Source organism: Pongo abelii, chromosome 5, assembly GCF_028885655.2.
Source record: "Pongo abelii isolate AG06213 chromosome 5, NHGRI_mPonAbe1-v2.0_pri, whole genome shotgun sequence".
Taxonomy (NCBI): Eukaryota; Metazoa; Chordata; class Mammalia; order Primates; family Hominidae; genus Pongo; species Pongo abelii.
The window spans coordinates 100,319,786-100,347,329 of NC_071990.2; the positions used below are offsets into that span (position 1 = coordinate 100,319,786).

General features: G+C 36.4%; 1 protein-coding gene across 12 annotated transcripts; it reads right to left on the bottom strand.

Annotated features, from left to right (window-relative positions):
* Positions 1 to 26,680, bottom strand: PNISR (PNN interacting serine and arginine rich protein). 12 transcript variants are annotated; one of them, XM_063724681.1, is made up of 14 exons: positions 26,551 to 26,635; positions 20,317 to 20,532; positions 17,738 to 17,817; positions 15,968 to 16,086; positions 13,959 to 14,147; positions 12,159 to 12,382; positions 10,587 to 10,758; positions 9,501 to 9,691; positions 7,421 to 7,558; positions 5,962 to 6,061; positions 5,189 to 5,242; positions 3,897 to 4,067; positions 1,901 to 2,987; positions 1,319 to 1,668 (listed from the first exon to the last, which is right to left on the bottom strand). In XM_063724681.1, the coding sequence occupies exons 4-14, from the start codon at positions 16,053 to 16,055 to the stop codon at positions 1,638 to 1,640; spliced, it is 2,445 nt and encodes an 814-aa protein (XP_063580751.1). In that variant the 5' UTR covers positions 16,056 to 16,086; positions 17,738 to 17,817; positions 20,317 to 20,532; positions 26,551 to 26,635; the 3' UTR covers positions 1,319 to 1,637.
* Positions 26,681 to 27,544: the final 864 nt, after the last annotated feature.

Here is a 27,544-nt window from a genome sequence, read left to right on the forward strand (position 1 = left end):
GAATTTTTCTGTAGAATTTTATTTTGAAAATAATATTTCACTTCAAGATTGATCTAAAAAACATTTTAAGATATGAAAATGTTATACAACTTATCTATTACAAATTAATCAGATAATTCTGCAATTAGGTACACTGTGTTAGCTCGCCTACATAAAAAATATTGCACATTTTCCTTTATTTTGTCTCCAGATGTGATTGTTGTCTAAACTATATAGAATTTCAAACTATTTTAAAGTTATTCTGTGAAATGTCATCTTTATAAATATCAGAACTAAATGCACTGTAAACAGCCATTTTGGTAAACATGCATTTATTCACAGTTGATTTATTTCCTTTAGATAAATGTGTAACTGCTCAAAATTATATAATAACCTATGTAGAGGTACAAGAGCACACTATACAAATCTATTTCTATCTTCATGTTGAGGAAACACTGATCTTGGCAAAAATCTGGCATGATTTTTAAAATGAACTATTGCTGGTAAGAAGGCATACTTTAAAACTTTTCTGTGGCCTGCACCTGTTTTCTTTTTAAATTAAAATGTAAAAGCATTTGTTTTCAGAGATTCATTTATCACTGAATAAGTGATTACATTAAAAAATGGACCCTGAAAGCAACTGAGTTAAAATGCTTTGAGAGCCCCATTCTATTTGTAAGTTATCAATGCCTTAAACTGTTAGACCACTCACTAATCATAATTTTAAGAAACGGACAAAATCAGACAATTTTAATGTCATGAAATTGACACAAACCTGCATAATACAGCATTCCTCCATTGATTTGAGGTCATATTATACTTTAAAAATATAAATAAATATATTGAATCATGAGTCTTATTTCTATAACCCCAAAAAGTGTTTCAAAATGCTTCTAAAACAGAAGTGGGTGACTGTAGAATATAGTTCCAGACTTGACTATTACTGTCAAACACAATCGTTCCTTACAAATAACTCTACTGGTGCACTGGCTTGATTGATTCCAGCAATTTCATTTTACAGGAGTGAACCACACGTTATACACACAGAGAATATATTACTTGAAAATCCCCAAAATAGGAAGAAAAGTTTAGAAAGTTGTCAAATACTTCCAAATGAAAAGTAAAGGTCTATTTCTAGCCCTCTTTCATACCCTTAAAGTTGGAATCTGGCAAAAGTCCATGGGTACAATTTACAAACTTCGACAAACTATTAAGTAAAAACCATTTTCTTTGGGGGAGGTGAGAGAAGGTACCTTTAAAACCTGTTATACAAAATTCCAGCTGCCTTTTTATAAAAGTACGTTCCTTAGATTAAAACCATAAAATTAAGGTGCAAGAGTTTAACAAAAATGAACTAAAGAGCTTTATTGACATCACAGTACATTCAAGAATAATTTTAAGAACATTACAGCTGAAAGAGAATGGCATGTTTATAGTCTTATTATGCACTATATTTTTTGAAAAAAAAAACGTAATACAAAGAAATCCTATTAAGTAACTTGGAGCAGCATTGGAAAAAGTACACCTATTTACAGATTAAAAAAAAAAAGATTCTGGTTTCACCTACACAGCCACAATGTGCCTCTATAATGAGACAAGCCCTTAAAACTCATGGAATTTTTTTAAACAACATCATGGCATTCTTGCCACATCATTCCTCAGCGTTTACGACGGGGAGGGGTTGTTGATCTGAAAAAAAAGGGAAAAGACAAAATTTAAAAATAAAAATGTATTTTAAACTAAAAATCTGCAATTTTAAATAAATAATATTATATAGGATTTCTAATATTTAAGACTATGATTATTTATCAAGTACCAAACTGAGTTTATTAAAGAGAGAGAGAAAGGACACTTTCAACTTTGAATAAATTCAGTCAAATTTTTTTAAAAATCAGACAAAATACTTTAAAAAGTATACTACCTTGATCGGGACTTAGACTTGTGTTTGCGGCTTGCCTTCTTACCAGACCTTTGAGATTTCTCCATGGATCGCGATCGACTATGTTTAGGCTTCTTAGCCTTCTTTTCTTTGCTACTTCCTGGAGACTCAGAACTGCTCCTTCCACTAGAATCAGAGCCTGAATGTTTTTTACTATCTTTGGTAGTACTTTTCTTACTATCCTGTCTAGAATCATGTCTTATGATTTTAACAGATACAGAACCACTCCTAGAGAATGTTCTTTCACTTTCTCGTTTCCTTTTTAATCTATCATCCTGACTACTGAACTTAAAATCTTTTTCTTCCCTTTTTTGTTTCTCTTTTCTTTTATCCTGTTCACGTTCCCTTTCTTTGTCTTTCTTTTTCCTATCTTTATCTATACTTCGACTCCTCTCCTTTTTCCTCTCTTGTTCTTTAGCCTCACCTTTATGCTTATGACTGTTCCCACTAAGATTTCCACGTTGATCATCAATTTTACGCCTATCTCGACTCCTACTGCGACTGGCACGATTGGTTCGTCTATCCCTTGAGCGACTTCTACTTCTACGTCTCTCTCGGGAAGGACTCCGATTTCGTCGTCTTTCTCTTTCAATGCTATTTCTATTAGATCTCCTCCTATCTCTAATCTTTACCCTAGCCCTATTGCTCTCTATTTTAATTCTGCGAGAGTAGCTTCTACTCCTGCTACGTCTAGCTTTGATTGTTGGAGATCTACTCCTACTGTGTCTCTTTTTCCTTTTAGGAGAAGAAGACCGAGAAGAAGTACGACTACTACCTGAGCTAGAACTGTATGAAGAGCTAGAGACAGTACTACTAGTACTACTAGTTCTGCTATTGCTACTGGAACTACCACTACTAGAACTTCCCGACCTACTCCTTCCTTGTTTTTCTTTTTCTTTATGCTCTTTTTTTGGTTCTAAAACTGATGTGGTTTCATTTGGAGTTCTCTTCTTTTCATTAACCACATCACCGTCTGCTTCTCTTGCTTCTAGTAGTGATAAACTATTTTGCTCTTTATGGATAAATTCATTCATCTCTTTTGTAACCCTTTCTGTTTGCTGCTTTTCTTCTGAAACAGAAAAAGACAAAAACACTAAGAAAATGTGCATGTAAAATTCTCATGCTACCAAATGTCAAGCTACCAGACTGTAATAGAACACCACTTTCAATAGAATTACAATGCAAGCCATATAAGTAATTCAAAATTTTTTAGTAACCACATTAAAAAAGTAAAAAGAAACAGGTAAAATAACCCAATATACCAAAAATATTATCATTTCAACACATAATAAATTAAAAAAAATTGTTTTCTTTTTCAAGTAAAGTTTTTGAAATCTAGCATGTAATTTATATCCACAGCACATGCCTAGCCACATTTCAAGTCTTCTATAGCTTGTAGTTAGTTACGTTACCCCTCCTGGACAGTGTAGCAAAATACAGTATCAAGATGTAGAGGTGCGTGTGAGGCAAGTAGGAAAAGACTTCCCTTTTGTCCAACTAAAGCAAAATTTTAAATGCAAGTAAGTGGTTTATAGGGAAGTCTTAGCTGCTAACTCTTAATTACCTTTCTTAGATTTTTCAAAGAAGAAATTCTAAGTAAATTTTCTCTTTTGTTATTCCTAGTATTAGGTAAAGTATCTTAAGTTAAAAACTTCTAGGTTCTGTATTATCCTTATATATCCTAGCTACAAATTACTTTTCAATAGTCTTACAAATATATTTTTTCCATTTCAAAAGTCATCTTTTTCATTTCAAGACTTTTAACAAGAAATAAAAATACCCTAAATAGCTTGGCTTATAGCCACTGCAATGAATGGCTCCTAAAACCACCAAACAAAAATTGTGACTTTAGTTTCAGTTATATCACATATTATTTATAATATAGCCTTTATTTTATCCTTTGATATTTTTAGGTTGGTTAAAAAATAAAAAGAAATACAAAACTGAACCAAAATTAAGTCTAAAAGGTATACTACACCTTCCATCTGTTTATCATGTAATAGCTGCTGTTCTTTTTCTTTTCTCCAAAAAGCTTCCTGTTTTTGCCGGATTCGATGCCGTAATTCTTCATCATCAGTGTCAGATGACTCAGATCCTCTGTCACTCCTCTCATCTTCACTGTCTCCTGATCCATAACCACCCAGTCCACCTGTGTGCATAAAGCTCAGTCTATCATATGAAAAAAATTATACTATGCACTAAAAACTTTTCAAGGTCTGAGAAGAAAGCTCATTTCTTTTTTCATTGCCTTTTCCCAGAAGAATACGCTTATTCGGGGTGGGGAGAAATATACATTCAAATGCTTAAGGAGTTCATAGAACCTTCAGGCAAAGGTTACTTAATATCTTATTCTTTCTGGACTATTTCATATTTTTCTCACTGTAAAGGAATCATAATGGGTTTGCTGTACTGTCCATACTAACCAACAAAACTACTTAACAGGGCAGTAACAAAGCCACGCTAAAGCTTAATGATGACCCTGAAAGTATTTCTAAAATTAACTTTTATTGTTCAAAGTTTAGAAATCCCTACAGCTAAGCAATTTTTCCCTAAAAAAATTAGAATCCTATAATCTCCCTGGTACAGAAATATTATGGTGCTGAAAATACTCCCCACCCTGAAATGATCTAAATAACCATAACAAAACCACATGGGCATTTGGTTCTACCCACTACTCTGGGTCCTCACAAAAATTAATTTGAAATGAAGGTGTGGAAAAGGCAAATTCAAGCTTTTACAGCCTTGATAATATACCATGCAAATAGTAAATTATGAACACATCACTACTATTTTACTATGATAAGATAAACCCTTTCCTTTATATTAAAACTTGACTTGCCACAACACAATCTATGTAAGTTATTAAAAGCATTAGTGGATAGGTTCTTCCCTAAGGCATGTATGCAATAATTCTGAAAGTGAGCTTAGATACTATCATGGCTAAATTATGAATTATTAAGTACAAACTATAGGTGTTCATATATAATTATATATATATATATAATGCATATATTGGAGCAATAAGGAAATCTTCCAATATAACCTGCCCCAATAAACCATGAATTAACCATCACATTTATAAATTTCTCACTGTGAATGCATTAGTCAAAAAAATAGGCAAACCTTTTTAAGACAGGATGACATAACCCTAAGACCTGGGTTTTTATAAACTGAGTAGGACTAATACAGTTTCAAAACAGAACACGTAGAGAGACAATGTATGTGTGATTTTTCCCTTTAGGCCCTCTCACAAATATGGAAAACACTTACCGAGTCCAGTGAGGGAAGCCAGTGCACTGGACTGTGCCAGCTGTTTTGCAGGAGCTTTGTATCACATCAACAACAGGAACAACATGTTAACACAAATAGCCACGATTTCATAGTCATGAGTCTATGGTATTGTTAAATCTACTACTATTGCTGCTTTTTGGGGAGAGAAGAAACATTAAAAACATAACATTCATTTTAAACCAGTATCATGTCTGGCTTTGAAATTATAACTCTGATGTGAGCTGAAATTGGTTTATAATGAGAAAAAATGTTGACAAGTATATCTGTATGTCTACTTCTGAGATTATGACATGTAACTTAATTTTTGTTTTCAATACATTTTTAAGGTGTTACTAAAAATCTAGGGGTAGGGAATCACTTGCTTCTGTAAGAGATAAGTGGTAAACTAAAAATTGTAGGTTGATAATTCAAAATTCATTAGTCAAAATAAACTGTTATCAGAAGTCACACAACAATGCCATGTTATCTATTGAAAAAATCAGGTGAAATAAACTGAACATCAGGAATTTTCCACAATACATTTTAGAGGACAACAGCATGATTGCTAATTTGTACTCATGTAGGTCAGATAAAACAAAAATATTTGTATAGCTTTAATATGGTGTCTACAAATCTAATCTTTAAGAGTTAAAACATGCAAGAGAATATTCAAATATCTGGTAGAAATCCAACAAGGACAACAAAAAAGGCCAAAATAGTCATCAGAACCAAAATACCCCAGGAAAAGCAAAACCAGAAACACCAAAATATACCTTTCGTTGCTTTGCGGTGTGCATCTTTGGCTACGTAATAAATTTCTTCATCTGTGACATCCAGTAGAATTTCTGTCAGAAGCATTTTTGTCAGCAACATCTAAAAAAGAGCATTTTATACAGTATTTCTAATTATTATAGCTACTAATAGTGTGACATCTTCAAAAATATTAAAATGCAAAGCCATTTTTTTCTTTTTTTTCCAGACAGTCTCACTCTGTTGCCCAGGCTGGATCATACTGGCATGATATTGGCTCACTGCAACCCCTACCTCCTGAGTTCAAGTGATTCTCTTGCCTCAGTCTCCCAAGTGGCTGGAACTACAGGCATGCACCACCACACCCAGCTAATTTTTGTATTTTCAGTAGAGATGGGGTTTCACCATGTTGGCCAGGCTGGTCTTAAACTCCTGATCTCAAGTGATCTGCCTGCCTTGGCCTCCCAAAGCGCTGGGATTACAGGCGTAAGCCACCGTGCCCAGCCACAAAACCATTTTATAAAATATTTTAAGACATCAGAGCAGCCACTCCAAGGAATAAAGTATCTTGAACATTTTTCTGTGACATCAAAACTTCAACAAAATTCCAGGCTGGGTGCAGTGGCTCACACCTGTAATCCCAGCACTTTGGAAGGCCGAGGTGGGCGGATCACCTGAGGTCAGGTGTTCAAGACCAGCCTAAACAACATGGCAAAACCCTGTCTCTACTGAAAAAATACAAAAATTAGCCAGGCATGGTGGTGGGCACCTGTAATCCCAACTACTCGGGAGGCAGAAGCAGGAGAACTGCTTGAATCCAGGAGGCAGAGGCTGCAGTGAGCCGAGATCCTGCCATTGCACTCCAGCCTGGGCAACAGAGTGAGACTCCATCTCCATAAATAAATAAATAAATAAATAAATAAATAAATAAATAAATATTCCAAAATCATACGGATCAAAGAAAAAAATATTATAAATGTATCTGTATAGTAGAGATACTGAATTCAAAACACTTTTTTCTTTCTTTTTTTTCCGAGACAGGGTCTCACTCTGTCACTCAGGATGGAACACAGTGGCACTACCTCGGCTCACTGCAACCTCTGCTTCCCAGGCTCAAACAATCCTCCCACCACAACTTCCTGAGTTGCTGGGACGGCAGGTGCACCTCACTATGCCCGGCTAATTTTTTGTAGAGACAAAGTCTCACTGTAGTGCCCAGGTTGGTCTTGAACTCCTGGACTCAAGCGATCCTCCTGCCTTGGCCCCCTGAAGTACTAGGATTACCCCAGCCTGAAATCAAAACATTTTAAAAAGTCCCTATTAATAAAAGTTTCTATAATTGTTTTAAGTTAAAAGGAGTATCTCTTCAATTAATAATACTGGTCAGCAGTTCTAGTTTCTATTTTTTCCTCTAATTCTGTCTCCAAAAAAAATTGCAAACAAAATAAATCCGTGTACATAGTAAGAACTTTAACATTCTACCATTTGATACTCTTTCTCCTCTTCAGTCATCTCAGGGTCACTGTGCTCTTCTTGAGGAACTGGGGAAGGACTTCTGGTGACTTTCCCACTACTTGCAGCCTCAACATTTTCAGTGTCTTCTTCTTCCTCATCACTATCCTATAAAAAATAATAGTATGGTAGTCCAAATTCATGTGTATAATGTAAAATCCTTATCTTACATACAGAAAATCTTAAACCCCAAATTAAAAAGTCTATGAAACAGAAATATGAGTGTAACTGCTATCTAAATTACATTTACTACAGATTTCATTTGATAATTTAAAAAGTATAACCTGGGAAAAATGTAAAATTACAAGAAGGCTTAGGAAAATAAATTGTTTTTTCAATTTTCTTTTTCCCTTAGTCAATTTTAACCTTATTTTATAAATACCCAGAAAAACATAATGCCCAGAGACTGATTTAATTACTATCTATTACATATAATGGGCCTGAAATGAGACGCTTATAGAACTTTGGATAAATGGACCATAGACATATTATTCAGTATAACTTTTACAGCTATATATTTAAGCTATTTACCTAAAGTTGCACGACTTAAAATGAAAAATCTCTAATCAGATTTTTCAGGGCCAAGATCTCAGCTGGCCCTGAAACTCAGTAAAACTTGCTTCTTTTTAGCTCATAATAAAAAGATAAAAATGAGGTCTACTTCAGATTAAACAAATGCCAGCAATTTGTCTCCTGTCTTTGTATGGTTTTAGGTTTCAGGATCCAGATAGCATGTGACCCTTTCCTTTGTCAGAGAAGTGTCCCCTAGTCACTTCTAATAATCCCACTAAGTAAAAGACAAGATGACCACCTAAATACTACTGTGGAAAGACTACCTGAACCAGGGGAAAAATATATGTAACACAATCCCACACGCATTTGGAAGGAAAGAGGAAGGATAATTTCCAAACAAATTTTTGATGCTTAAAAAAAATTTGGAACACCACTATTTCATGTAAAGATTTTTTTTTAAAAAGACTGGACAGAGTGGCTAACATCTGTAATCCCAGCACTTTGGGGGGCCAAGGTGGGAGAATCATTTGAAGCCAGGAGCTCAAGAAGCCAGGAGTTCAAGACCAGCCTGGGCAACACGGTGAAATCCCATCTCTACAAAAAATACAAAAATTAGGTGGGAGTTGTGGTGTGCGCCTGTAGCCCTAGCTACTTGGAAGGCTGAGGTGAGAGGATTGCTTGAGTCCAGGAGTTCAAGGCTATGCTGAGCTATGATTGTGCAACTGCACTCCAGCCTGGGCAACAGAGTGAGACCCTGATCCCCCAACTGCCTAAAAAGACAAAAAAAAAAAAAAAAAAAAAACAAAACAAGACTAACTTTTAATAGTGTTTTTCTGTTGTTTCTTATTTTTGTTAATTAACATCTAGAATAAAAACACAGATTTGGCATAGGTCTTTTGGGAAAAATAAAAGTAATTTATGGAATTTAAGCAAAACTAATGCCTGCCAAAATCTAGTTATTCTGCTCTTCTTGAGACTTATTTCTAAAGCAGAAAATGGCCGTGGAAGACAGACCAATTTCCTGAGTTGCATACTGGCCAGTGCTGTGGCTATCATACCTGCTGAATAAAAAAGTTCCTAAACTACTCAAGCCATCTAACTGATGAAGATTTAAAGACTTAAAATGTTGTTATACTTCCAGTGCTCACGTCAAAAACAATCAAAATTATTACATCTTCAGGTATATGTTTAAATGTTCAAAAGAGGGAGATTTTATTTCTCCATTACTATTTTAATGTAGATTTGTTTTATAATCTACCACCAGGGAGTCAACTGTACCACAATGAACGAATACAGATTGTTTATCAAGATCTAGCCAGCTCTCTGGAATGAAATGTTTATAAACTTGTTGTCCCATTTTCTCCTTACTGTATCTTCAGTAACACATACATAAAATCATAATCCTCAATATACTTAGTGAACGTAATCTTAGGAACATCACTCTAATACTTTCCTATAGGCTAAAATATCTATTTCAGTAAAGTTTTCACACAAACAAGATTTTCACATGGAGTTTCATGTTGGGGATTCTACTTACAAATTTACTTCTCTGAGGTAAACGAGGGCCATCCGCTCCTTCAGCATCTTCTGTGGCCTTTTTTTCTTTTTTGGACAATTGTGAACGTTGTTGTTCCATTCTTTCTTTCTCCAATTTCTTCTGCTTTTCACGTTCCATTTTTTCAAGACCTTCGCGAATCCAAGCGGGAAGAGTCCTGCGTTTTACTGCATCTGTTTCACATGGGAAAAATATACACAAGTCAGTTAAGTAAAATATTTCTACAAACTTGTGAGGAAATTTTAAAAATATCCCATTAAATATCATGCTTTTCTTCAATGCCATCACTTTTAATAACAGCAGGGAACACTGCTCTAGTGCTTACACTCCGCCAGGACACAACAAAAGCATGTTAAACCATCATCTAATTTAATCCTTACAAAAGCCCTCAGAGCTCACTACTATTACTCCACTTTTTTCCACAGGTGAGGAAACTGAGATCAAAAAAATTAAGTGATTTGCTAGTAAGTTAGAAAAGCAGTAAAGTTAGAATCTTCCTAAAATGTAAAAAGTAAAGATTTATTAACAAATGCTCCTGTCCATTAAATACTGAACAATTTAGAACTTTCCAGATATAAAGTGGCATAAATATGTATTTGTCACTTGAAATAGGCTGGCTCTACAATGTTATTTAAAAAATTGAAATTTTCTGCCAAAATACTTAGGGGAAGTGAAATAACCAGAGGAAAATTAATCTGACAGCAGTGCATCAGATGAACTAAGAGTGGACAGAGATTGAACAATTAGATTTAAAAGGAGAAGGGCTCATATATCTGTATAATGTACTGAAATGCCTACACTGAAGAAAATACCAACATGCTATGGCTAGCATAAATTTTCACTTCATCACAAAATCTGGAATTTAATGTAAAGGTTTAAAGAAAATTATTTAAACCTTTTTAGACCAGTATCATTTTTGTAATTTTAAGCTTTATGACCATAAAAAATAAAGTGTCAATTCCTAATACATCAGAGATACTCAAACAATTTTAAGAAAACAAGACATCCTTTTTATATGATAAAAAAGTCAAGCCAGTTGTGGTCCACTAAACTAAGTTAAATAGCTACCAATTTGTGGAGGCTCCTGCTTCACAGGAAGTGCAATAGGCGAACGCTGACGATCCCTGAATGATGATGGCCTTTCTCTTCGATTCTGGGGAGGTGCTGGAGGTCCTGGAGGTCCTGGTTGCCAATAAGGAGGATGAAATCCACCTTGCGGTGGACCAAAAGCAGCCCCATGCTGAAAGAGTATTGCAGTTTATTTTTTCTTCAAATTAATACAATATACTCTCTGGGACACACGTGTGTTATGAACTGGGACAGTAGAAATCCATGTGTGCAGCACATCCAAGAATTCCATGGCTCTAATATCCACCGATACTTCTATAGTCCCAAGAACCTAGGCTTACTTTTCTTAAGATTTTCCAGCTATGTAAATGCAAAGAGGCTTCTAAAAGCCAGCTGATAAGCTGCTTTCAAGAAGTATATGAAATTCTTCATTCTGAATCCATTTACAAGCTAATCCTACCAACACTAAGACATCAAATAGATACTAATTTCTCTTTAACTAGACATTTTTGTCAATTTCAACATCCTACTTACAGTGAACAAAAAGTGAACTAAACAACTTAAGCTGTTTCTATAATCTTGCAGATATATTCATTTATCAGCAAAGATAGAAGTTAATGAATCATTAAATATTTTCTGCAATTTTGCTATTTTCAGAGGCTTTTCTAGGCCAGTTGCCAATACAGCTCTTTGTCTTGTTTACATGGGATCTACCACGCAAAAGTAGGGTAAGCAGATGCTTCCTGCCATTATATTTCTTCAAACAACATAAAAACTGTTGTATCTGTATACCAAGTATACAAGTATCTGAATATTTATCAATGAGAGGATTATCATCTCAAGGTGAATACTATATGTCCATTATCAAATCTACCCTAGAATTCATGAAATAATTTTTCTTTCAAAATTTTAAATTATGATAGCAGTTTATAAGTTAATAATTGCAATCAGTTATTTCAAAATGACACCTAGCACTATAATTTAAGGGTAGACCCTGGCAGAGGGAATAAATAAAGCCCAACATATGACACTATTCCCCACAGAGTTCTATGTCCCTAGGAATGAATTGGATGCTACAGAGGAAATTATATACAATTCCATTAACATGTCATGTCAGAATGGAAAAAAAATGACACTAGAAAAACAGTCATAATTCTACATAACACAAGGAATTACACTTAGGAAAATGATCTATGTTCATGTTTTTTATTCATGTCTTAACCATAAGCTATATTCAATTACTGTGCATTCTCTAGTCTTTAACATTTAAATATACCATTTTGAAATATAAATTAGAAAACAAAACATCATATAGCTATTGCACTTACACATTTTTAATTTTTTCAAAAATTTTCCCTAATGATCTTTTATACCATTTTCCTAATGAAATAAAAAAATCAGAAAACAAATTCTAATTATTTTAATACTCAAAAATTGATAACTGAGACAAAATGTGCTTATTTATACAAGTCTGAAAAGTGAAACACGTATCTTAGGTATTCTTGATGAGACACTTCCAAAGAATGGATTACGTGCACATCTACAATATTAAAGCAACAAAATATCTTTCACCTGATAGTCAAACTGGTTCACTGGCCCCACTGCAAAATTATCGGGTGGTCCACCAAAGTTGTGATTGTTCTGGTTAAATATATGCCTGTTGTCAGGGGCAAATTCCCCACTGTCCTGACTGTTGCTGTCTTCAGAAGGAGGAACAATGTCCATTGGGCCTGGTGTTGGTGGCATCCATGGCTGATCTGGAGGGGGGTGTGGGGGTTGCTGATGCATTCCCCATTCTATTTAAGATTTAGGCATAAAAACATTCAACAGGGGGTTATAACAAAATCAACACAGAATTTTAAGATCTCAAGAAAGATTTTTCAGTAAACATACAGATTTAAAAAACAACTTATGACTTCTTGGTCAAATTCCTTTTGTCTATCTTAAAAATAAGCGATGAACTAAACTGTCATATATAATTCAAAATGAGCTAACTCCACTCTAATTCATATCCTAACCAAATGCCCGAAGTTATTTTTAACAAATGTAACAAAATCCAAAGCACTATTTTTGTTGAATTTTTATATTTGTTTAGTAACAACACCACAAAAATAATACCTTGAGGTTTTATATAATTTCTTTCTTACACGAACACATTTATCCTCACAACATCCCTGTGAGGTAGGGAGAAATTAGGTATTATTTTTGCCAATTTCGGGAGGGAAAATTGAGGCACACAGAGGTAAATCACTTGCCCAGGGTCACAAAGTAGAGTAAAACTAAGGGGTAGGGATGCCAGGGGGAGTCATTTAAGAACTTAAACTTAGGAACTAAAACATTTTCAAATGTGGGGAAATTTCACTTTCAAGAAAGCTAGAAATGAACCACCTCTCAGTATCAAAGACTAGAATATTTATGTTTTTAAAAGTAATCTAAATTCTCGTTTTTTTTTTGTTTGTTTTAAATGAGGGACTCATTCTGTCACCCAGGCTGGAGTGCAGTGGCATGATCACAGCTCACTGCAGTCTCAATCCCCTAGGCTCAAGCAATCCTCCCACCTCAGCCTCCCAAGTAGCCGGGACTACAGGCATGCGCCTCTATGCCTGGCTAATTTTTAAGGTTTTTTTTTTTTTTTTTTTTTTGTAGAGACAGGGCCTTGCTATGTTGCCCAGGGTGGTCTCGACTGAGGTCTCCATTCTTATAAGGAGAAACAAAAAGTATTAATAGGGAAAGGAGGTTATGACTTCACCATCAGCATACCCAAATGTGAGGCTGATTCCTCCATAGTTTCAAGTGACTATTAAAAAGGAATAACACAAGCCATGGAAGACTGAATTAGCATCAAGAAATCTACATCATACTGTGAAATAAAAAAGTAAAACACACAAAAACTTATGAAAGATCTTCACTATCTGAAAAAAAAAAGGGAAGAAAAAGGTAGGCGGATGGTAGGGGCAGAGTATATTTGACAGACTAATTTGTCACACAGTGACACAATTTTTCTTTAATTAGAGGCTAGACATGTTTTACTCTGCCAGTGCTGCTTCTGAAAAGGCCAGAGGTTGCAATAGAGAGACAAAGAATGCTCTCTTCCCTAGATGCCAAGTGAGGTTTCCAGAGTGTTCCCAGCCCCTGTCAGCCTAGGAATGAAGAACCAAGAAAAGAATCAAACTGAGTGCCACAAAGCTAGCAGAATGAGTACAGAATAATTTTAACCACAAAATGTCAAAGTCAAATCAAATTGAAAACTGCCTATTCTTTAAGAAGCATTAATTTCCAGAAGTCATACAACTAAGCAAATTTAAAAATTTAATAATAATCTTCATTCTGTTTTTTAAAAGTCTTAAAATTGTGAAAACATAAACAACAAACCTGGTTGCCACATTCTGTTGAAGTTTGAATCCCCTTGGAAATTCCCATGATTGTTTGGACCAGATTCCATTGTAGACATATCTTGTCCATTTGGCATCATTCCTGGTGGTTGTTCTACCATGCTTTGCTGTCCTGAAGCTTCTCTTTGGGCAATCCAAGCTTGGGCCAATGCAGCCCAATCAATCTGGCCTAACGTAAATTAACACTGAATTCAGCATTCACAATGTAGGAGCTAAAAGAATAGTGCCTCTATTTAAAACAAGCATCTCAATTATTCCTTAGATCTTAAATATTTCAGACAGAGAGGGTATGAGGGATATTAGAAAATTTTTTTTTGAATGAGATCTTAAATATTAAAGCATGCTGTGTCTGAAAGGGTGCTTAGCAAATAACTCATATTCAGGCTAAAAAATAATATAAACTACTTACACTTTCAGAAAAGAACTCCACAAAAAACACTTTTAACCCATTTCTAATATTAATTCATATAAAATTTATCCCCTGCACGTTAGTTTACTGAATTTTTAAATGTCATCACCTTTACAAAAAAAATCACCACAAAAATAATCAAACGCTATCATTTCTTCCTTCAACATGTCCTATTTATCTTTCCAGGCCTGCATTCGAGCCTATAGGCCTTTGATGAGAGCAGCTACCTAACTCTGTTTTTCCTTATGGTTGCCCTTCTTTAAATAAGGCTCCCTTCTCTAGCCAAAACATGACTAGTGCAATCTGGCTACAACTTCTTAGCCAGTCTTTACTCAAAATTCATTTCCTCACTATCTTGAAGACTCTCCTCCCAAGATACATTTTTTTAATTTCTAAATTTTTACCTATCTATCTATCCATCCATCCATCCATCCATCTATTCACCCATGATCCATCCATCCATCCATGTAGAGTCTGGGTTACGAGCCTGGCTAATTTTTGTATTTTTGGTAGTGATGGGGTTTCATCATGTTGCTCCAGCTGGCCTCAAACTCCTGAGCTCAAGCGATTTGTCCACCTCAGCTTCCCAAAGTGCTAGAATTACAGGCGTGAACCACTGCACCTGGCCTCTCTTTCCAAGCATCTACATTTAACATTTCAAGATCTTTTTAATAATTTTTATTTTGCAAGTCCACCCAAAAATGCATTAAGATCTAATATTAATAAAGTAAACAAAGTAGAATAAGATATGTTTTTCTGCATCTTACTTTAATGAAGATTAAATAGGTATTCTCATACAGTTTGAAACACTGGCATAACCCCTATGGGGTTACACGTGGCAATGTGCACCTGAAATTACCGTGACTTAACAAACCTAGCTCTTTTCATAAGAAAATAATTGGACAAGTGAATAACAATATGTACACAAGATTATGCTAATTGTTTCAAAAAGTGAAAAACTATAAATAATACAACATCCAAACGTGGCTTTGTTAAATTATGGTACAATCCTACAATAGAATGATACATGGCTATTAAAAAAAGAAATAGCATCAGATCAACCCAGTGAGGGCAGAGCAATGTAAGTGGTCTTACAGATGAAACAAAATTGGCCACTAGTTAATAATTGTTAAAGCTAAGTAATAAACAAGGGCTCCCTATACTCTTCTACCTTTGTATGTGTGCCTGAAATAGTCCATAGCAAAAAGAAATTTTAAAATGATATAGCATACCATTCAGTTCAATATGATATACAACTTTAAGAGTCAGAATTCACAGAAGTGTGTTCTTCGTAAGCAACATATTTTAGGCTTTTCTCTTTCTTTAGAAAAACAAGGACTAAATCAGTTTAAAAAATGTAAAATCTTCAAAAAGCTTTCTACATTTTGAGAGTCTTCCAAAGGGAAGTCCATTTCCTGCTATATATGCTATGGCAACGCTATTTATGAGAAGATTAAATTCTGACCATAAAATGATCCAGTACACCAATTTCAATTCCATATCCCTTAATTCCATCATGTGTCTTCTACCCATTTCCACATATCCAACCCCACCCTTTCAAATTCAATTTGTTTCCTTACTTGGATCCTGTTGGTGCTGGAATGACTGCATCCATTGTTGCTGGTTCAAGGGCCACTGCTGCCAAGGCTGTCCTCCTTGATCCCACATCCCTTCTTTTAAAATATACTTGATTTTCTATCTTCAATAAATTAAACAGTTTAAAAATTATAGTGAGTTAATCTTAAAACCTCACATCAGAAATTATTATATGATGATACATTTATTTCATCAGAGGTCTAAAATTCTTCTCAACAGCTTGCCAGAGGCAATTAGAATTTTTAGGGTACCAAACAAGAGGCAGAAAATTTTATGTTAATCCTGGTCTCAGAATTTGGTGGCAAGCATAACACAATGAATTTGGCTCAAAAAAGACTTAAAAAAAACCTCTATTTTTTGTACAATATAAATTTCTGGATATTTAATTATTTTGAAGATTGTAGGAAAAAAGTGATTTCATTTCTCCCCAATCAAGATTCCTTTAAGATAGTAACCAAATAGCTTCAGCTGATGAAGAAAAATTCTTCCTTATAAATAATTACAGCTAAAAAAATGAAGAATGTAGAACAGAATTAGAAAACTATCATATTGCCAAAAGTAATAAAATATTAATTCAGGAAACCTTACAAGAAAAGTTGATGAGAAATCAGAAATTCAAAGGTTGCCAAAATATCACCCCTACAGATTATTAGGTGTCTACTATGCTCCCAGAATCACTAAGAATTCTCATCAAAAATGTTTAACTGAGTCCAACTGGGCTTTTGGATTTTACTTCCAATATAAAGCAATTTTAAAGGATAAAGAAATGAGATAAACTGTATTAAATCCAGAAAGTAAGACAGCCTCCAAGACCTGGTTTCTTAACATATAAATAGCATGGAAAAGATGGGAGGGAAGGTACTTTATGTTAATAACTATTAAATTTAGGAGATGGTATGGGGGGGAATCATCACACTAGCCCAGCTTTTCTGTAAGCTAGTCTGAAAACATTCCTAATAAAAGGTTTAAAAGTCTTACAAGTCTAATATCTTTGCAGTTTATCCAACACTGATACACAACCCTGTTCAAGAATCAGTGACTCACATAACCAGGGCATGGTTTCTTCTTTATTTTTTGTATCCCAAGGCTTAGCTCATAGCAGGCATTTAATAAATGTTTACTAAATGAATCCTAGATTGATCCTTTCCTGTATGCTAAAAACAAGATAAAAGCAAGCCTTTGTATTGCAGGATCACAAAAAGTAGGCAAGTTGGGTAACAAAAAAATAGAGATATTAACTCTAATAGGACAATTGGCGATTACAATTCAGGCTTTAAAAAGTTTCCAGCTCCAGTCTTCGCAGCATTCCCAAAATGCCATACAGGTATAATTCTATCTGCGGCAGATACTAATCCCTCAAATGAAGAACACTGTGAATTATGGGAGGTGTATTTCTTTGTTACCTTGATTTACTTATGAGTCAAATGTACCTGTCTTCAAGTTACACTAATGTAATCAATTACAATGACATTATTAGAATATGGCAAAATAGGCACTACATAGCACAAATGAGGCCAACAACTGGTTTGGGTATCAGTTCCAAGTTAAACATATTTTTTTCTAACCTCTCTTCAGTGTTTCCTTCTTCCTCCCTTTTTTGTCCTGTCCAGTTTCCCAAGTACACCTTTAGAGTCCTTTAAGGCTAAATAGGTTATCGGAGCCCTTGAAAAGTAACTTCACTTACAACTTTAATTAAGAGTTAACAAATAAATAGGAAACGCCAAGAAGACACACCAACTGCTATTTAAACTGACCTCAGAGGTTCACCTTCTGTTTAAAACTTAGGTTGATTCAGACTACAGCTTCGAAGCATAGCAGCAAGATTATGTATGCCCTAGGGGGAAAAAAAAGTAGATGTCTGCTTATAGATTATCATGATTCGCATAAAAATAAATTCTAGAGATGCAACATAAGTGTGATCATCTCCAAGTTAGTCACTTTTCCTTGCATTAACTTTATAATGGGGAATTATTTTATCATAATAAAATTAAGGAAAAGAGATACACCAGAAATGAAGAGGCAAAGCTTTTTAACATCTTTTTTTCTTTCCAAATATCTCTTATTTACTTGCACAATTCCTTCATAATAAAAAACAATGTCAAACAATTTAGAGATTGAGAAAAAAGGAACAAACATTTGAAATGAAGATCTCATCCACCTGTTATTAACTTAGATGATACAAGGTAATAAAATGTACTAATTTAAATTTTCCTATAGAATTCTATGTTTAGAAATTAACTTTAGCAAGGAGAGAACAGTTTGTTCCTGAAATGGTTTAGTTTCCTTTTTATTCAATCAACAGCTTTTTACAATTGAAAGAAAGACAAATTTATTCATCTTTTTATCTTCAATAAGGTACAAGAAAGCATCTTGCACACAGCAGACACTAAATAATCAGTGTCTAGCTATTACTTTCTGTTTAAAGGCTAATGATGAGGAAGCTGTTAAGTTCTACTTATGAGAACCAAAAAGCCTGCTGTGCTTTCCAACGCTTTAACAGCTTATCAGAGTCCAATGCATAATTTTTCTGTCTTAAGTCGTAAACTCATATAATACAGACATTATCAACAGCTCTATAAAGTGCCTACTGAAACTGAAAATGTGCACTTACTAAAACCATTTAAATGATGAAAATGATGTATAATGACTCCCTACCATCATTCCCAGTCCATAAATTTACTTTTCCAGAAATTACTCTAAATAAAGGTTGTTTTTCTTACTCATGTTTAATGGTTGTCATGAACAACTTTTTTAGTTCCCCTTTTAAGTTTTCTGGTCACCACTTGTCACCTAGACTTCAGAGCACAGGCTCTGGTTCAGGATGCCTACCTATATCCATTCGTTAGTGGTGTGAACATAAGTTATGCTCTAACCCTTGGTTTTCCAATCTGTAAAACAGAAGACCTAAATGTCTATACCCCAAAGGATTATTGTGAGGATTAAATAAGAAACACATAAAAACTAAGCATCAGAAGTTTCAATTCGTGGTGATTAATATCAATACTAGAGCTTTCTCACCATCACTTTTGGTAGCACTCTTCAAGTTAACAACTATTAGGGGGTTTTAAAAAAAAAGGTGATCGGCCGAGCATGGTAGCTCACGTGTGTAATCCCAGCACTTTGGGAGGCCAAGGCAGGTAGATTACCTGAGGTCAGGCATTCAGGATCAGCCTGGCCAACATGGTGAAACCCCGTCTCTACTAAAAAATACAAAAATTAGCCGGGCATGGCGGCGGGCGCCTGTAATCCCAGCTACTTGGGAGGCTGAGACAGGAGAATTGCTTGAATCTGGGAGGTGGAGGTTGCAGTGAGCCGAGATTGTGCCATTGCACTCCAGCCTGGGCGACAAGAGAGAAACACCATCTCAAAAAAAAAAAAAGGTGATCAAGCCAACCCACTTCTGCTCAACTCCATTTTCTTCTCCAGAAGCAATCTAAAACTTACAGAGGTTTCACTTTATCTTTGAAAGAATTCTTTAGTCTAAATTTGTCTTCCTGTTTCACGGGTTGAAACTTTTATTGTTATCATTATTATTTTTTTTTTTTTGAGAGGCAGTCTTGCTCTGTCGCCCAGGCTGGAGTGCAGTGGCGCGATCTGGGCTCATTGCAACCTCTGCCTCCTGGGTTCAAGCGATTCTCCTGCCTCAGCTTCCCGAGTAGCTGGGATTACAGGTGCCCGCCACCACGCCTGGCTAATTTTTGTATTTCAGTAGAGATGGGGTTTCACTATGCAGGTCAAGTTGGTCTCGAACTTCTGACCTCAAATGATCTACCCACCTCGGCCTCCCAAAGTGCTGGGATTATAGGTGTGAACCACCGCACCCAGCTGAAGCTTTTATTAAAAAAAAAAAAAAAAAAAAGTTTTCCTATGCACAGAGATTTTAATTTGCATATTTTCAAGAGTTTGATTTGGATCACCTATGATCATTTTTCTGTATGTTTAAAACAGCCACTTCTACTTTTGCTATATTTTTAGAAGCTTTTCTTCCCCAAAGTTTTAATGGAAGCTACTATTCAAGTAATATAACGTTTGGGACACTTAGGCTGAGAAAAATAGAAAAAAGATGTGAAATTGGGAAAAACAGAGCAGAATAAAAAAACAGTAAAGAAGGTGATGGTAAGTTAAGGAAGTTAGAAGTTAGGGGCTATTTATTAAAGCACTTTAATTAAGTCTGGAGTTGAGAAACTTGATTTAGTTATAGAGGATGACTACTGGATGAGGGCACAGGTGGAACACCAAATGGTTAGTCTTTTTAAAAGACGATTTACCGGCTGGGCACGGTGGCTCACGCCTGTAATCCTAGCACTTTGGGAGGCTGAGGCGGGTGGATTACCTGAGGTCAAGAGTTCAGGACCAGCCTGGCTAACACGGCGAAACCCGTCTCTACTAAAAATACAAAAAAATTAGCTGGACATGGTGGCACGGGCCTGTAGTCCCAGCTACTTGGGAGGCTGAGGCAGGAGAACTGCTTGAACCCGGAAGGTGGAAGTCGCAGTGAGCTGAGATCGTACCACTGCCCTCCAGCCTGGGCGCCAGAGCAAGACTCCGTCTCAAAAAAAAAAGAAAAAAGGCAATTTACCATTACGGCATCTTAACAAAACGTACATGCACATCCCTCTGACCCAGCAATTCCACCGCAGGGTCCTAAACCATGAATATGAATATTCATATCATAATTCAAAAATCGGCAACATATTTTGTAACAGTAAACATCTGGTTTCAGTGACATTAAAGGCAAGTTAAATAAGTTAGAGTGAACCATACAGTTGATTCCTATTCAGCCATTAAAATGAATAAGGTAGACTGCTACATACTGGTACGTATTACCGTACAAACTGCATTAAGCGAAAAAAAAGGGACTACAATCTGTTCCTTTTCTACAAAATTTTAATATAAGTCCAAATTTCATTTTCATGACCAGAGTTACCTGTTTTGGATAAGATTATCAAAATTTACTCTAAATCCTATAAGAAAATGAGATAGAGGACATCTGCCCAATGTCTCACAGTTGAAAAAGTTTGTGTAATGTTTACTGCCTGTACTAGTCATTATGGACTGTGTTCATTAGCTTCATTTGATTCTTTGTATCTTTAAAAATCTGTATTTTTTCTAAAAATACACATTGACAGAATAAAATAATTAAAAGAATACAGAAAGATATAAAGATTAAAAATACCTGATTCCTATTTCCATTTCCCAGAGCTTAGCAGTTTTGAAAAGATTTTGTAATTTAGTAATTTTCTATACATAACTGCATTCTTTTCTTTTTGAGATGGAGTCTCGCTTTGTTGCCCAGGCTGGAGTGCAGTGGCGCGATCTCGGCTCCCTGCAAGCTCTGCCTCCCGGGCTCACACCATTCTCCTGCCTCAGCCTCCCGAGTAGCTGGGACTACAGGCACCTGCTACCACGCCCGGCTAATTTTTTGTATGTTTAGTGGAGACGGGGTTTCACCCTGTTAGCCAGGATGGTCTCAATGTCCTGACCTCATGATCCTCCCGCCTCGGTCTCCCAAAGTGCTGGGATTACAGGCGTGAGCCACCGCGCCCGGCCCATAACTGCATTCTTAAAAAGAAAAGGCCTCAAGTGGCATCATTTTTCATGCATTGGGCAAATGTCCTCTGTCTCATTTTCTTATAGGATTTAGAGTAAATTTTGATAATCTTATCCAAAACAGGTAACTCTGGTCATGAAAACAAAATTTGCACTTACATTAAAATTTTGTAGAAAAGAGATAGATTGTAGTAAAGACTTGTTATAAAACTAGGAAATACTTAAACTTTTATATGTGTTTCAGCACATAGCACAATGCTTGATAAGGAGTTTCATTAACTATTTTTAAATTAAACTATAAGATTACTAGTGATTTTATGGCAAGGATTTAGGAACACTACTCTTTCTTCCTTCATCTTCACCATGGTATCTTCACTACTAACAAATCTAACAAATGCAAAACCTAGAAAACAGAAGGAATACACAGGCACAACACACAGTAATCAATGGATACATATTTTAAATTTCACTATGGTTTAATGAAATAACATAACCTTGTACCATTAAAAATGACATGTACAAGTTGGTTTAAAAATGATTTGGAAAATGTTGATAATTTAAGGATGGGCATTTGCTACCCTCTTCTTTATCACTGTTTGAAAGCTTTCATTTAATAAGTTAAAGATGACATACAATACTTTTTATAGAGGGTCTGCATTAAATTTTCATGATTTTGTCTTGGATCAAACAAGAATCTTCTTTAGGGGAGAGAAAACATTTTATAATAATTTAAATTCCCCATAATGTTTTGTCCATATTAAGTGGTTAAATATTTATAATTCACTGAAATGTTAGCAAGTAAATACATTAATGTTCAACCATGAAAATGACATTCCAATATTGCTACCGTGATTTTACAATATCAAAAATTGATTCCAATTTATTCACTCTTCCTTTAGACTTAATTTTAAAGCTTGTTAGGCTTGAGTTTTCAAGTTTGGAGAAATTTGATTAATGATGGGCAAGGCTGCAAGACTTTCCTAAGAGTATTTCCCTTTATGGGGTAAAGTTAACTGCTATTTCCTTGGAAAACAAATGGGGTCTGGGAAAAACAGAAAGATGAATAACCAAGGTTTGTATCAGATCATCAAAACCACCACACACTGCTGCAAAAACATCAAGTGATAGCTATCACCAGTGTTATGGAATGAATTGTGTCCCCATCCAACAGATACACTGAAGTCCTAACTCCTGATACTTGTGAGTATGTCCTTATTTGTAAATAGGGTCTTTGCAGATGTATTCAAATTACAGTGAGTTCATATTTGATTGGGAGGGCCTTATTAAAAAAGAGACATAGACACTTACAAGGAGAATGTAACATGACCACAGTGGTACAGATTGGAGTAGATGGCTCTATAAGCCAAGGAACATCAAGGATTGACAAGAACTACCAAAAGCTAGGAAGAGACAAGGATCCCCTACAAAGCCATTAGAGAGCATGGCCCTACCAAAACCTCAGTTTTACACTGTTAGCCTTCAGAACTGTGGAAGAATAAATTTCTGTTGTTTGAAATCAGCCAGTTTGTGGTAATTTGCTACAGTATCCCTAGAAAACTAATACAACCAGAAATGGCCATCATCCATTTTATCCTTTTCTTAAATGGATCTATATTAGAACTTCATCGCTTTGAGGTCCTAAAACAACTTGTTTAAATGACAATCATTTATTTATTATTGAGACAATCTCACTCTGTCGCCCAGGCTAGAATGCAGCGGTGTGATCTCGGCTTACGGCAACCTCCACCTCCCAGGTTCAAGCAATTCTCATGCCTTAGCCTCCTGAGTAGCTGGGACTACAGGTGCATGCCACCGCGCCAGGATAATGTTTGTATTTTTAGTAGGGATGGAGTTTCACCATGTTGCCCAGGCTATCCTCGAACTTCTGGCCTCAGTGATCCATCCTCCTCAGCCTCGCAAAGTGCTGGGACTACAGGCATGAGCCATCCTCGGTGGCCAAAATGACAATCATTAATATTTACAAAAGTCACTCAGAGACTGTGACAGAGATGGATGAGAATTAAAATGTGATATTTTAAAGTCCTTGAGCATCAGCTACAAAATCAAAGAGCTGCAGAAACACATCTATCATTTGATGCATAAGGATGAAATATTTCTCAAATCAACCACAAAGCTGACAAGCCAGAAAATACAACAATCCTCTTCACCCCTGACATTTCAGTCTTACATATGAGTTGATTGACCTCAAAGTCAATAAAGAATTTATTTGTTTAATTCAGATTAGGTGGAAATGGCACTGGTAAAGATTAATCTTGTAATCATTTGAAATGTGGAAAACAGAAATTTTGCTACTTTATGTGACATGCATTTTAGTACATACTGAAATATTTGCAGCTTGTAGCTCAAAAGACTATTTTAAAAGTGGAGGACAAGCATGGTGGCTCATGCCTGTAAACCCAGCACTTTGGCAGGCCAAGGTGGGTGCATCACTTGAGGCCAGGAGTTCGAGACCAGCCTGGCCAATATGGCGAAACCTCCACTCTACTGAAAATACAAAAATTAGCCTGGCATGGTGGCACATGCCTGTAGTCCCAGCTACTTAGCAGGCTTAGGCAGGAGAATCACTTGAATCCGGGAGGCGGGGGTTGCAGTGAGCCAAGATTGTGCCACCACTGCACTCCGGCCTGGGCAACAGAGTGACACTCTGTCTCAAAAAAAAAAAAAAAAAAAAAATTGGAGAATTGGATAGTTGGTTATAAATACCCCCCCAATAATAATTTAAAAATAAATGTAGAGAGAGAGCCCAAAATGACACCCTAGTAGCAACAAGCACACCTAGGCACGAGAACTTGGTTTTAATATCATTCTTCAATAAAAGGAATCAGGGATCCTTAAAGAAATAGCTGACTCTAGGACTGCAACAGGAAATATAAAAGATGAGTCTGGAGCATGTATACTGCCAGGAAGTAATAAAGTGCTAAAAAAAAAAATTGATAGGAACATGTCAAAGGAGAACAGTAGACAACTCAAAGAGCTGCCAATGGCCAAAGCTGGAACAATTTGAGCAACAAAATAAAGAAGTACTGGATTATAATACAAGTTATGTAATAAACATCCACAAGCCCATAAGGATATGATAAAATAAACCAACAAATAAATGTGAGGGAAGACACAAATCTCCCACAGAGAATTCCAAATAAATTATGTAAATATTCCACCCTAACTGAGGAAGAGCACAACTGTCCATTCAGTAAGCGTGGGCTCTGCAAAGTGACTTCCTTCCAAAGAAAACAGTATAAAAAGGGGTGGTGGAAGTAACTTTACAGTGGAGAAATCTAACAAACACTACTCCAGAAGGATGATGAAGGTCAGTAATAATGTGATAAGTCACCTTGATAGTATGTATCCTCGATAGCATGTGTTGAAAAGGGCATCTTACCTCTGTGATCTTCCCCTGACATAGTCCGTAAGGCCATTTTAATCATGAGAAAATCGTCTGGCAAATTCCAATAGCAGGGCACCCTACAATATACCTGACCCTTACTCCTGAAAAATGTCAAGGTCACTGTATTAGTTTAGTATGCTTGCCATAACAAAGTACCAAAGACTGGGTGGCTTAAGCAACAGAAATTTATTTCCTCACTGTTCTGGAGGCGTATAGTCTAAGATCTATGGGGTTGATTTCATTGAGGCCTCTCTCCTTGGCTTGTGGATGGTTGTCTTCTCCCTATGTCTTCACATGGTCATCCCTCTGTGTTCTACTCTCTTCTTATAAGGACAACAGTTATTAATATATTGGGCTAAGGTCCACCCTAGTGACCTCATCTTCTTTAAAGACCCTCTCTCCAAATACAGTCAGGTTCTGGGGTACTGAGGTTAGGACTTCAAGATACGAATTTTAGAGGGGCACAAGTCAGCCCTTAACAGTCATCAAAAACAAGTTAAGCCTGAGAAACTGTCACAGCCAAGAATATACAGCCTAAGAATATACAACAACTAAATGTAATGTGATATCCTAGCTGGCATCCTGGAACAGAAAAAGGACTTTAGGTAAAATGTGAGGAGGTAGGAATAAACTATGGACCTTAGTTAATAATTTATCATTATTGGTTCATTAGTTGCAACAAATGTACCATACTAATATCTATTAATAAGAAGAGAAACTGTGTGTGTAGTGGCGACGTCGTATGTGCTCAACGTAAACAAAAACTGTTCTAAAACATAAAGTCTATTAGTAAGTTAAAAAAAAAAAAAAACCTCTCAAGAACATCTTTAAAGAACTGTTTTATTTTCTCTATAAGCCCTTTGCCACTTTACAAAAAAATTCCACAAGTAAAATCTTTAGTAGTCTGGTTTCTGTTGTTTTCGCCCTGCTGCACTCAAATGAGGAATTCTAAGTTTATTTTGTTTTATTTGGGGGCAGGGGGAAGTAAAAAGATGTAACAGATTAATGTTGAATTAAAATCTTAATCTAAAATGTTCATTTAACAACCCACAAACAAATTTGTCTAGTGCTCAATTTGTTCAGATGATACTATCCACCACAGGGTAAAAAACTGAAATATTGGATACTACCTGTTCCTTTAGCGAAGCTTAACACATAATATCCATCATTGGGTAAGAATACACGAAAAACACAAACTAACGACTGCGCCTGCGTAGTCAGAGCCTCAAAGGGTATAAGCTCCAGGTCGGGAGCCCCCGCCTCCTCCGCCCCGCTGAACCCCCTTCCCACAAGGGGGTTCCCACTGCGCACGCGCAGTCTTTAACGGCCGGTCAGGAACCCAACAATTAGTCCCTTCTCGTCCGAGAGGAAACTCTGTGAGAAGATGGGGCCGTGAGCACTCTCTTTAACAAGGACATTTCCTTTTCAGCGAAAGCACCGCTCTGATTTACCAAGTCTGGCGGACCGCACCGCTTTAAAGGAATGAGGTTCCAGCGGCCGCGCCAAGCAGCGTACGCAGCCTATTTTAAGTTATGCTACCTTCGCCACAGAAACCAAGAGGGTTGTAATGGTCCGGCAAGTGCCCACGTGTAACTGTTCTCCATCACTTACCCACTCTAGTTCGGGAACACCCTTGTCGCCGCCGTTCCGGTAATAACCTCTCCAACGCTTTCGATGCTTCTACTTCTTCGGGAACAAGACAAGATGGCGCCCGATTTGTCTCACCCGGAAGTAAAGAATAATAACATCCGTTCGTCATCTGAAGCCATACCATCTCTCATCCAGGTTTGTGAACACGTGATTGTGCGGATTGACATGTTTCGGCGCCATTTTTTTTGTGGGCAAAACTATTTCTACTCTGGTCAACACCGGGCAACTGAACCATTCCTGCACATTACATTTTAATGTAGCTGGCGCCATTCCCGACCCATCTTTATAGTGGCCAGAAAGCCAAAAACGTAAGTGTTCTACACTTAGGGCGCCTTCAAATTTTTTACTTTAGCAACGTGATCTTCCTTTAAGGGGAAGTATGTTCTCTCCTAGAAACACTCCCGCCTTGGAGAAGGGGTTGAGTTCGCAACTCCACTTACAGACTACGGAGGAACCCCAGGGTCAAACCAAACCAAACCAATTCTGGCCAGTTGCTTAGCGCATTTCAAGTTGCTTAGTGCGCTGGAAGCGGCATTTCAGGCAGTCCAACTTCTGGCTCGAACCTTCTCAGAGTATTCCAAGGATGGAATACTCTCACTTGAGCGCTGCTGAGGGTTCCGCTTGAGGGAAACATGAGTTTGTGAAGGTGAGCAGTCTGGGTCGGTAGCGAAAGCAGAGACCTTAGCTGACCCCGCAGCTGTCTTTCTCTTTGTTAACCTCAACACATCGCGCCCCCTTCCGGGAACACTTGCTCTTCTCTCCTTGGCTTAACTAGTCCCCGGTTTTTCATTCTTTATCCGTGACCTTTAGGGAACCGTGGGGGGAAGTCTGGTTGCCGTCTTGCTGCTTTCCTTCAACTACAAGATGGCTTCTCAAAAGGACGCATGCACTGCTATTCCTCAAAGAGAGTATGTTGATTTCACAGTGTTTTTATATGAACAACGTTCAAGTGTCA